Source organism: Anopheles coustani, chromosome 2, assembly GCF_943734705.1.
Source record: "Anopheles coustani chromosome 2, idAnoCousDA_361_x.2, whole genome shotgun sequence".
NCBI lineage: Eukaryota > Metazoa > Arthropoda > Insecta > Diptera > Culicidae > Anopheles > Anopheles coustani.
The window spans coordinates 65,827,643-65,840,418 of NC_071289.1; the positions used below are offsets into that span (position 1 = coordinate 65,827,643).

The 12,776-nt window shown below is 47.5% G+C and overlaps 1 protein-coding gene across 1 annotated transcript in view; it reads right to left on the bottom strand.

Moving 5' to 3' along the window:
• LOC131264856 (cell adhesion molecule Dscam2) overlaps positions 1 to 12,776 on the bottom strand; it is a 39,960-nt gene continuing 27,184 nt past the window's right edge. Inside the window, exons 10-17 of the mRNA XM_058267123.1 lie at positions 7,533 to 7,652; positions 6,895 to 7,068; positions 4,022 to 6,385; positions 3,823 to 3,963; positions 3,629 to 3,748; positions 2,504 to 2,703; positions 1,742 to 2,049; positions 1 to 517 (exon numbers count right to left, since the gene is read on the bottom strand). Coding sequence (XP_058123106.1) covers positions 1 to 517; positions 1,742 to 2,049; positions 2,504 to 2,703; positions 3,629 to 3,748; positions 3,823 to 3,963; positions 4,022 to 6,385; positions 6,895 to 7,068; positions 7,533 to 7,652 — 3,944 coding nt within the window. The remainder of the gene's footprint in view (positions 518 to 1,741; positions 2,050 to 2,503; positions 2,704 to 3,628; positions 3,749 to 3,822; positions 3,964 to 4,021; positions 6,386 to 6,894; positions 7,069 to 7,532; positions 7,653 to 12,776) is intronic.

Genomic DNA, 12,776 nt, shown 5'->3' on the forward strand with positions numbered 1-12,776 from the left:
TTATACTGCGATCGAGTAATCGGAAGGATGTCCTGGGGTGCCACCGACCGCTCCCGGGCCACCGTTCGGTCCCGCGCCCGTTCCGCCCAGGATGCTGCCCACGATCGAGTTGCCATTACTTCCGTTGTTGTTGTTGTTGCCGACGGCGCCGACCCCTCCGCCGCCACCGGTGTTGTTGCCACCTCCACCGATGCTGTTGTTGTTATTGTTATTGGAGGCTCCTGTAAGCCCGCCGCCTCCTCCTCCACCTCCTCCGCCTGCTCCGCCACCGCCTCCAGCATTGCTTTGGCTCGGGCGCGACCAGAGCGACGAGCGCATGCCGAGTTTGAGCTTCTTGATCGTGTCTATGTCGCACTCGGCCTCGGACAACTCGAGCCCACCCGGAGTGCCGCCCTCGATCGGCACCTGATGGAACAGGGGACCCCCGCCCGGGGCACTCCCGTCCGGCAGGTGCAACGGTGTCAGTAACGATCGCATCGTTCCCCTGGGCATATAGATGTGATGTGTTTGACTTTGACTTTCGGTTTTTGTTCGGGGGGAAGGCGGTTCGGTTCCAAAATTAAACGTTTTCAAATGTCGATTGGGTTTGCAAAATTTTGATTTTGGTTTTTCCGCATATTTTGTAGTTTTCGTTTGATTGAAAAGCGAATTTAGTGTGTGCATTTTTTTAGTTTTTCAATGTTCGTTTTCGATTCGTTTAAATTAAGCCATTAACAGTAGTAAGCGTTTACAATCGATATTGTTCGTATAATTTATTTTTAAAATTTATTTTGAGGTTTTTTGAGAGATGGCGCAACAACAAACAGGTGATGAGAGGCAGTAGTAGTAGTAGTAGTAGGTAGAAGTAGTGGTAGAAGTAGTTGTAGTAGAAGTAGTAGTTGTAGTAGTAGGTATCGGAACCGAGAAGAAGGTAGAGCCGTTTTAGTGACGTTGTAAAACAAAATGGGCGGAACGATCATCATATTCATAATTGAATTGTTTGTTTGGTGAAAGGTGAATGTAGCGTTTGTGGTGGAAGTGATGGTGGTGGTGGTGATGGTGTTGGTGAAAATGGTGGTTGTGATTTTTTTTTACCAATATGGTGATGGCGAACATTAGCTATAGTGACACAGGTGTGTGAGTGACGGACGGTGGCGCATTATCCTTTTTTTAAATCTTTTTTGTCGTTAAAACAAATCCCATCTGAGCTTGCAAGCCTACCATTCTGGTTCCGCTACGATACGTGGTGTCAATTGGGTCGAATGAAACGATGTATTCTCTCCTGCTACAAAATGCGGATGATGTTTGGCAACACTGGTTTCGATAAGTAGTCGGTTACTTGGATTTTGTTTTCCCATTTTTAAAACCAACAATTTGAAGGGACTTTTTCCGTCCTTTTTCCTAAGCTGACTTTTGGCATCTTTTTTTATGTTTGTTTGTTAGCTTTTGCTTCGCTTCGAGCGATCGAACCTAACGGAGAAACGGTTCTTCTAACAACGGTTTGCTGCTATCGACCGTGACACCGGTCACGTCCTTCCCTGCACACCCATTTCATCAACAGTTGGGAGACAGACGAGAGTTGGTGGAGCCGATTGTTCTACTACTGTGTATGGGGCGAAACTGGGACGGCATGCGGGGAAGCTGTATCGGGACGTTGCTGTCGTTCGGGCAGCTACTACGGGGTGACGCTAGTGGTGACTGAGCTTTGGAGGACTTGTGTCGTGGTGTGGTGTTAGTGGTATGAAGGTGAAGATGATGGTACCTTGAACGGCCACGCCGCGGTAAGGACTTTTGTTCGGACATCGGCGACAAATCGGACGACGTGCTCGATTGCGTGCCGTGATAAATGAGACCTGGAATAGAACGCATATAGTGGTTCGGGTTATAGCCGTGGTCGCCCGGGTGGCCGCCCGCCGCCCCCACGTCCAGATCCTTACTGTGCTTCATCTTCGCGTCCAGCTGGTTGGACGACTCGGTACGGCTCGAGGTCAGCTGGTCTTGGTCCGAGTCGGACTCCTCGCTTTCGGGCTCCGTTTTGCGCGAATGTCTTCGGCGGCCCTTGGAGGAGTTCTGGAAGGGCAGACAGGGTGTTGAGGGCACGGTTTAGTATACGTATTCGTATCCAGCCGGGGGAAGCTGATTGTGTCGCAAACACGCGCCACTAGCTGGCCGTGCCATGGCGAAACGTAAGATAGACCAAACACAAGAGCCGCAGGCCTACAAACCTACATGGCAACCAACTCAACGAACGGAGGAAGTAGAGGGGCGTTACTGTTTGGGGTAAGGACGAAGGATTGGGTTGTACCAGTTCGGTACCGTTGTTGGTGTGTTCAAATTTAGTTCACCGTTAGAAGGATTCATGTCACGACGAGGAAGGGAAAACTAAAATGTCGGAGGGAGGGATGCCAAAATCGAACTGAAACAAACGAAAAACTCAAACCACAAGAAGCCGCTCAAAAGCCAATCAGTGTCGGGTGTTTTGTGTGTGTGTGTGAGACAGGATAATAGAAGTGAGAAAACGCACAATATTGTAGTATGGTGATTGATTGTGAAGTCTCAGTACCGCGGCGGGTGGTGGCGAGGCGCAACCCTCGGTCATGGCGCGTTCGTGGTACATGAAGGAGTGCAGCAGGGTGTTGGCTGGGCCGCTGTGGTGTGGCTGCGCTAGAGTGCTAGCCTCCGAAAGCTGGAACGTGGCGTACGGCGAGATATCTTCGGATGTTTCTGGAAAAGATGGTTTTCAGTTAATTAACAGTTTTTGTTTGAAACATAAAAGAAAAAAAATACACGTTGTCCAATATATTCATATAGAAATTCAAACATTATTAACATTATTTCATAACACTAAGTTGGGTTTTCTAGATCTTGTTTTTTTAGTTGAAAGCTCTATTTTTACAGATCAATTACAGCACATTTTTTTGGATGCTCAAGTCGCAATTTCGTTTGACCTGCTTCAAACATTTCGTGCGATACGCTAAAAAGCCAGCGCTCTCCACAATAATTTTCTCTCAAATTCAAAGAATTTTGGCATCGAACCGGGTCAAGGTGGACAAGTTTTGCTTGTTTATATTTTTGCTAGTTGTTGTGCTTGTTTTTCAACAAGTGAACTGAGAGCCCAATCATTCCTGACTAAAATGTTAGCTTGACAAAAACAAAAACACCCATTGAATAACCCCATCTGGTCATTTTAAAATACCCATAAACTATGACCGAGCGGGGTTTTGGAACTACGGCATTTGTATCTCATTCTGACATTTTGAACATATTTAGGCTCCTGCAGCAGGACAAATGGACTTCTTCGGAAAAGACAAACCCATAACTTTTAATCTTTTATTAATCATAAACAATAAAAAAACGAAAAAAAAATTATATCTCGTGTAAAGACATTACATTATTAAAAAAAAAAAATAATAACAAGTGTATGGGCTGAGGCGTCTCCACTACGGCTCACTGAAAAAAATGTACGAGAATATCATGGATACTGTGTAATTGTTTTCAATTAGGATCCCAACTAGAGATCTTGCAAGGAGTAATTTTGAAATTCTCGTTCTCACACTTTAAGGCTAGGGTTTTCTGGATTCATACATCACATGGATCTCAAGATTTAAAATTTTTCACAAAACTACCCGTTCTCCATCCATCAACTTACCAGGTATTTTATCGCCTGCTTGCAAAGCAACTTTGTGGATCGTGGCGTAGTAGCGATCCCGTTGCGCGTCGGTGGTCTGTTGGCTTTCCATCGTGTCCTTTCGCTGTCTACCTCGCTGGCCTGAGAAATAGGAAGTATGGTGGTAAAGACACCTGAGCGGTCTTCTCTGTATGAAGAGGGAACCCAGGACTTACGGTATTTGTAGCACACCACCGTGAACGCGATGCAGATGATGGTGGCGGTGATCGTGATGATGATCGGTATCAGCAACTGAATATTGTTATAAAAAATCTGAGAACGGTGTCCTCTTTCTACTAGCTCCGGCGGTGGTGGGTCTGAAAAGCGTAGAAAGTTTATGTTTGGGTTCGATTGATTGTGACGATTGAGACGTACCTCCGTCCTTGGTGAGCGTCCAGAAGGTATACTCGGCGTTGGTTGAGCCGGCCACGTTGTGCGCTTCCATCTTGAGCCGGTACATGGTCGACGGCAGGAGGCCCGGCAGCGTGAAGCGCCTTTGCGGTTTCAGAGCGTTCGAGACGAGGTGCCACTCGTCGTCGAGCCCACCGGACACGGAGCGGTACTGCAGCACGAAGTACATGATCGGGCAGCCATTGTCGGGCCATCCGTTCAGGCGCAACACAACTGAGGTGGAGTTGGGTGCGATCAGCACCGAATCGGGCGGGATGCCCGGTGGTTGACCCTGTGTCTTCACGTTGAGCGTCGTGCTGGCGGACGAGGAACCGATCTTGTTGTGCGCCACCAGGTACACCTGATAGGTGCTGCCACAGAAGAGACCCTTCAGGTCGTGGCTTGCGGAGTGCCGGGACAGCTGCATCTCCTCCAGGTTCCCGTGCACCCGTCGGTAGTGCAGTGAGAAGGCGGTGATGGGTGCGTTGCCCGTCGAGCCAATCTTCCAGTGAAGCAGAATGCTGCTAGAGGTGGCACTGGTCACGTAGAGGACGGGCGGACCGGGTGGAACCTGGACGAGCAGGTTGTGCGTCAGCCGATCCGTTCCGATGCCATTGTCCACCTGGCAGGTGTAGTTGCCGGTGTCACTCGTTTGAAGCATCGTCACGATAATCTCACCAGAGTCGAGCAGCTGGATGTTGTGTTGCGTACCGGGTCGTAGCAGTGTGTCACCCTTGAACCACTCGCGCCTCGGTTGTCCCACCGCCATGCAGTTCAGTGAAGCGGACGACTTCCAGGGACGCACCGTTAAACCACCGAACGAAACGATCTTGGCCGGCACGCGGTTGGACGTCTGCTGAGAAACGACGCGGGAGCTCTTGCCCTCTCCAACACGCGTCGATGCCGACACCCAGAACTGGTACTCGGTGTGGCTTTGAAGTTGCTTCGCCTCGAAGTGATGCTGATGCGCCTGCAGGTTACGCTTGTCGTTGTTCAGCTCTTCGCGGCCGTTCACCGCGCGCATGTACAGGTTGTACTTGGTGATGATACCGTTGGGATCGCGCGGTGGCAACCAGGACACGTACAGTGATGAGGGCGAGCTGATCGCAATCTTAATGTCGGCCGGTGGCTCGGGGGCATCCTCGTCCGTGTGGCAGAAGGCGGGTGGAGAGATGACACCATCACCCATGCGCGTGTACGCCAACACCTGAATGCTGTAGTTAGAGAACTTGCGCAGATTGGACAGATGAACGGTGAGGGAGGTGGTTTTGCGCGTTTCCATCTCGCCACTCGCGATCGCGTCCTCGGTGGCACACTCGTAGAACACCTTGTAGCCCTGCAGCAACCCGTTCGTGTGGTGGGCCTGCGGCGGTTGCCACGATACCTGGATCGAGGTGGAACTCTGCGCCATACAGCGGATATCTTCCGGTGGGCGACTCGGGACGTCTTCCATCGTTTGCGCCGTGACCGGCTCTGAGAGCGGCCCCGGCCCGACTTGGTTGAACGCTTGCGCCACAATGGTGTAACGCGTGTACTTGGCGAGGTTAGCCAGTAGCAGCTCCCCGGTACCATCCTCACCGTCACCCGATACCGACGTGAAGTTGTAGCTGTTGCTCGTCGCGTGCATCGATCGGTAGCCGATGTTGTAGCCCTGGATCTCACCGTGACGCAGCTCGTAAGAGGGTGGCATCCAGCTGACTAGAATCTCGGTGGACGATACGGGTCGGGCGCCAAGATTCAGCGGAGTTCCTGCCGGTCGCTGCGGGTCCGTCTTGATGAACAGCTCCTGGCTCGGGGAGCTTCTCCCGGCCGGACCTTCGGCGACAATCCGGAACACGTAGTTGGTGGCCGGCTTCAGGCCCTCGATGATGGTCGAGTAGGCGGGCGGGTCGGATATTTCGATGTACTGCCACTGCCGGTCAATTTCCCGATACTCGACGATGTACTTCGACACCTCGGCCGCGTCGCCACCGCGCGGTTGCCACTTCAGGTTCACCACCCGGCTCGACACGGTTGCGGCCTCGAGCGAAGACGGTGGCTGCGGTGGCTCCTGTACCTGGAGCTGCACCAGCTGCTGGTCGCGGCCGTAGAGGTTGCTCGCCTGGCAGAAGTACGCCCCGCTGTCGCTGCTGTCCACGTTCGCGATCTGCACCTCGGCCGAGATGCCCTCGGGCGTCGCGTCCTGCTTGATCGAGACGCGATAGTTTGTGGACGGGTTAAGCTCGTGCTTGCCGTTGCGAAGCCATACGACGTTGATCGGCTTGTCGCCCTTCACCTCGCACTGCATGATGGCTGTGTCTCCCTTCTTCACGGTGACCATCTTCGACTGGCCGGCAAAGTACGGGGAAGCTGGAATTAAACAAAAAACGAGCAACTGTAGCACGAACATCTGAAAGGAGATGTTAACTTCAAGATATGCCTTTAATTTTGGACATTACAATTGATACAACCGCTGACATTCTTATTTGGCATGTTCAAAATGTTATGAGGCAAAAAAATCTCTACACTTTTATATGAAGAAAAATTTGGAAAACTAAACATAAACTGTAACTATCGGTGCTAATAGGAGCTTTCAATCTAAACATCAGGATATGAATTGACATCCAACATAAGGATTTGATTTTTCAAGAAAACCCTACTCGAAATAGATTAATTTGAAAAATATCATTTCCATTCACAAGCAACAGGGGTTTGCGGGTAGAATCAATCTTAATCCCAGCGTTCGAATGGGGCAACAATTTTGCATCGAAAAGTTATTCCATTTAATTGTTCTCTTTACCTTGCCCCCAACGTAAACTTGGCAATTAATTAAAGCAAACCCAACCACCCACGATCGGGCGCCTCCATCCAATACTCACAGTTCACCTTGAGCTGAATAACTTTCCCGATGCCGGTACCGATGCCGTTGTTCGCCTGGCACAGGTAGAACCCTTCCCGGTCCTCCTTGACGTGCTGCAGCAGCAGCGACCCGTTGGCCAGCAGCTTGGTGTACGGGCGCTCCCGAACCTCTTCGTAGTCGCCGGATTTACTTCCTGCGAGTCGTTGACGCCGTTCGGGTGGTGGGGGGAGCGCAAAAAAAGGGCGGACGGAAAAGTTAATGCGTGCAAAATAAACACAGATTAGGGATCGAAGGAAGAGTGAAATTGAGTTATAATGAGTTCCCGTTTAGCTTTTTTTTTCTCTCTCTCTCGCTCCATACTTTGCAGCTCCTCGGTCGGTCGAGTTTTCCGGGACCCCCCGGAGGGTTCGGTCGTCGTTCGGATGGCCCTTTTTTTGGCCCGCCACGATATCACGATCCAACCGACGTCGGTCGCCGGAGGAAGACCAATGAGCGCAAACCGGTGTTGATGGAGGTGATTTACGAGCGTCGGTTAGGGCTTCCATCCGTTCGCCCGTTTCGTTTTGTTTGCTTCACATTTCTTCCCAAACCAAAGCAGACAAGGAAATGGGACCGAATTTTCGACCCGACGGGAAAAAGCCTTCTGTGATCACTCACCTGTTGCTTTCTTCCACAGAATCGTTGGCACGGGAACTCCTTGCGCCTGGCAGTGGAGCATAATGTGGCGGTTCCGCTCGACGCTCACGTCCGTCGGCTCGACGACCCAGCGGGGTGGAACTGTGGCGGGGGGATTCGGGTGCCATTTTATCCGTTCCATTGCACCCGGGCGGGGGAAGAATGATTGAATGGGTGGCGTTCAAGGTACGTCCCAGGCACGAACGCACACACGACCATACCCAGCAAAGTGGTAGCCACAAGAGACGAACCGACGCATAAGCGAGAAAGGAAGAGAGTGGAGAAAGAGAGCGAGGTGTTCCGGGGGAGGGATATCGGAAGAAAAGTTTATCGTTAGTCGAAGCGTGAGAGCAGAGTTTCGAGCTGTGGCGAAAGTTTTTCGGTGGATTTTCGATCTTGTTTTTTCTCGGTCAAGTGATGCATTGATGGGTGGAGGGAGGCTGACAGATTGGTAGGCAGGCAGGCAGGTAGGCAGGCAGACAGGCAGGAAGAGCAAGGAAGCAGGGTTTGTGGGCTTTGCGAAACATTTGCTTTGACTTTTTCTCTGTTTACTATTTGCGTTTGATATGGGTTAGTGATATATTTTGCATGGCGAAGTTGGTTATGTTTGCCTCATTCTGAAAGCCTTTGTTTTTTTTTTGGTTTTTTTTTGACAAACAGGCATTTTTGCTTCTGGGAAACTGGAGAGCGCCGGGAAGATTTGTGCAGGTGCATTGCAGCGGTGCGACAACGATCGTTGTTGTGTGTATGTTTTCGTGAAGTTTTCTTTGCAACTCCAGCTTCGCACACCACTACTGTTGTGGGCAGCTTACGGTGAGGGCAGGGATGGGCAAAGGAAGCGAAAACTTTGCATGCTCTAGTGTTATGACATATTCAAAGCAGCGCTACAAGTGTGTTGCGTAGGTGTTGCTAGGTTTATTGGTTTGACATATGTATGGGGTTTTTTTTTATTCACCCCCCAACTCCAGGATGAAACATAGCAGGCGAAACTTTTGCTTCGCCTTGTTGTAGGGAAGTGCTTTGGAGGAAGTTGTTCGTTTCGAAATTAACACCGTTTGAGCATGTGGTTAGTGCATAAGGTGTTTTATCTGGGAGCACATTGACGAAAGAAGGAAGTTATGTTTCGTATAAGAAATTGATTGAATGATTTAATATAATTTAATTATCTTAAATTCTAAGGTGAACACGTCAGGCTGTTGGGTTGAGAGTGAGGAACATTGATGAAATTAAAAAACATTCAGGGCGTTTTAAACCATACACGACAAGTATATTGTGCTCAAATCAAGTATGATTTCTATTGCTTATGCATCTATAACCTGAAACGACTTGATTAAACAACGCTATATTCCGATTAACAACTTTTAAGTGTAATAATTTCAGACCATCAACTTAAACACTTTAGTTTAAGTGGAGTAATTTTGTTACTCTCTAAAGAGTGTTCACATTTAAATGTCTTGCCAACAACATTTGAATGTATTGAGAAGTACTAGGCGCCTCCATTATCACAATCTCTCATACGATTCCGTTCAACCAGAACATGAGTTGGAAAATTAAAATTCCAAATGAGATGAAGGGTTATAATTTTTCTTGGTAATGTGATAGTACACTGGAAAAGGTATACTACCATGGCATCAAAAATATCGAATAATCATTAAACTCAGTACTAAAGACTGGGCGCCTCCATTGAAGATAAATTCATAAATATTCTTACAAAATTTCAATAAAAAAGAGAGATTGTTTACGTTAGACTGTTTTAAAGAGTGACACTTGTAGCGAAAATATTTTGCTAAAGTTATTTCTGATTACAAATATTGTTTTACCGTATAAATATTCATGCACCGAAGGATAAACTAAAAAACAGTGACATAAATAAATGACGTCCAACCGCAAACGGTACGCATTTGTCGTTCGGAGCCGCTCTATAGGCGATGCATAGACTCATATCGGAAAACTCGGTTCGCTTATCACGTATGGTCAAACAAAAACATGAAAAGCACGACCGAAAGTCAAACAAAGCGGCCAAGTGATACGGGGGAGCGCCTGCACGAGTTTGAATCGGTAAAAAAGTCAGGAATGTAAAAAAACATGCTAGGAGGAAAATAGTCGTTAGCAAACACAAACGATGCGGATCGAACGATCGATCGCTTTTTGGTCGGTATATAATATGTTTGCCCGCCGTTGCATTGAAGTGCAGTTGGGCTGAAAAGCTGCGAATGAATGAGACACAAACGGTAGCAAGCAACGGAGGCAAGGGCGTTTGGGAGCGGCTGGTTCGGAGATATGGACCAGCAATAAAAAGCTCCAGCGTCATCGAACGTGTGCTCTATTGACGTGCGTGATTGCGTGCGTACGTATTCGTTCCATTGCGTAGCGCTTTTTGTAAAATAAAATGTAGGAAAAAGCAAAGTATATAAATGCGGCCAAATAACCGTGGAGCATAAAAACGGTACTCCCGTCGAGAATGGTTCGGTTGGCAATGATGACGGGACTGTAATACCAAATGAGGGTGAATGCTTTACACCTACATCCGCACTTCAATAAAGGGCTTGCTCCATATGGGCGGTCAAATGTGGCGGGTGCGCTTCCGGAAAGAGAGGGGGCTTGTTTTATTAATTGCTGACTAATAAGAGAAATATTAGCCTTCGTTATTGATTATTACCACCTGGGTGTGTTTTTATTAGCACAACTTTCCAACGCAGGGGTGCCAAGTGCGGAAAATTCAATCAGATCGAATCGATAACATTATGTCCGTGTGTTTTGATGCCTGCGTGTGCGTAAGGGGTTGGGATCGTGTTAACGAACGTGCCCAGGATCTATTTTATCTAGGATTGTAGAACAAACAGCTTATGGGGAGCTTCGAGGTAGGGGCGATTTAGAAAGCGGTTTGGGAAGTACGATAATTTGCATCTCAGCTTAGCTGTGATACGACATCTAACATCCATTGGAATGCGTTCGAAAAACGAGAGGGAATTTATATGGTACGGCTATATATGGCACGGTTCGAAGCGCACACAAAAACGGAAATGGAACGTAATTAATGGCACAGGCAATCGAAAAGCACCAAGGGAGGAGCTTTTATAGGGAAACGTGCGAACTAAGCGGGATGGGTTTTATGTTGCTCCTCTTTCTTCTGCTTTTTTCACCGAACCTGGCTGAAAGTGCTTCCGCAGCGATAGGCAGCGTGACTTTTTGTATTATTGGCCGATAATTAATATCAGGCCGATTGAATTTCATCATAAATAAACGCTAATTAAGAAGACAGCCACATGGTAATGAAAGGTGGCTTCACGGAGCATGCGATAAAAACCATTGATTGGAACGACGATGGACGAAGAGGATGGTAATTTGGAAACAAAAAACAAAAACATCCCCCGAGAATGTGCGCGCTGACATTCGCTATTAATTAGTAGCCAATAAATTAAATGATTTATACCGTTGATACCGGTGCTCATCGTTAACTGCACTTGCAAAAATTTTCCTTCGGCTTCCAGTTTGCATCCAGGAAAAACAAAACAAAAAAACGCAAAAGCAAAACCTTTAGGATGGGAGATGGAGGGGAAGCGGGTATTACAAGTCTTTGTTGGTCGTTATAAATATTTATTTTCCTAACTACTTTCACAGGAAATGAAAAGAAATTTTGGGTACGATGATCCACAAAACTAACACGTTTCTATTCTAATAATTTCTGAACTGAAAAGAAAACTCAAATTGTGGATTGGATCAAGGTACGGTACAAAACAGCATGAAATTGAAGTAGGTGCGAGGTGTCGGTGCTCCAAATAAGGGATGTGAATAGCGAAAGCTCGGAGGATATCGTTTTTATTTTGCAGTGGTTAGCAATAAGAGGTGCTTTCGGAATAGGTTAAATAGTGGGTGGAAATAAGAAAAAGCAGTGTCAAACAGTGAGCAAAGGGCATGAGATGGCGAAGAATTTAACGTAAAATATTATTCTTGCACTAGCATCAGTGAAAAGATAATCTTTTGAACTGCATAAACACAAAAACAAAACTGGTGAAACTAAAGAGGTTGAAGAAGTGAAAAAGAGACAGAGAGTATAGGAGCGTGAAATTCAAACATATAAAACACACGGCGATGTATTATGCTCCTGATCATCTGGCGGGGTTGCATCGGTTAAAACGAATGTGAATGGTATCTGTAAAATGTATTTTAATTCACGAATAATGGGTCGATTTTCGGTTGAGCGCTATAGTTTCGTTTTTTCAATTATTGTTACACTCTTAATTTCGGTGAGTGTTTGTGACCGAAAAGCAAAATTTCGTCGTATGCACAAAAGTGGCAAGACAAAAGGGCAAAATATGATGCTGAAAATATCCATCTCTTTCCGAATAGATTTCCACAGAAAAAAACGATAATATTCACGTGTAAATTAATGATTTAAAACCAGCCCGACATGGAAATGGGAAAAGGTTTATTTTTTTCCCAGTTCTCAGTTTGTAGCGATGATTAAAAGCCGCTTGTGCTGAGTTGCTGAGTGAGCGGGTTTTCCTTTTTCCGCGAATCGGTACCGAGGGAGGCTCAAGGTTTTGTTCCTGTGCCGTTCTTCGCGCAATGCTTCGCTGTTCGCTGGGAAAACGGATAGATTCATTAGAGGTTGTGTCATTATAATGACATTGCCAGGGGTTTTGCTTACGGCGTCGGAAATTATGAGCTAAAAATGTTCCCGTTCTCTTCGATGTCGGACTGAATCGGTTGTCGGTGGGAAAGGGGTACAATCCATTTCCTTCCCTCCTATTTTTTTTTCTACAACCTTGATGGGCGTTCACCCGTTCGTTAACCCGATGCAACCCCGAACGAGAACCAGAGCTGGAACTAAATGTAAGCGACACGCTGTGCGCAGTTGAGCGGTGAAGGTGCGGAGGGGACACGCTGAGTGCTGGGAGCAGTTTGGAATTTAATCCACGTTCTTATCTTTTTTTCTGCTCATCTTCGTCTCTACGGCGTTTGGTGGGTGGTGCTTTTTTTCGTACACATACAGGTGACTGACAGGTGGGGTGAAAAAGGGGGGAAAGCAGTGTGACAAAAAGGTGTTGTAGGCGGTGGCAGCAGAGGCAGTAGGAGTGAGGGTGGTGGTGGTGGTGGTAGTGGTGTGTGCGAGGTGGCGTACGGCGGGTGGCGGGTGGAAAAGTTGAATACCGGACCGATTTGCGTTGTTGTTTTTCTTTTTTTTATGTTTTGGTTCTTTCGGCTCGGCATTCACTTCGGCTT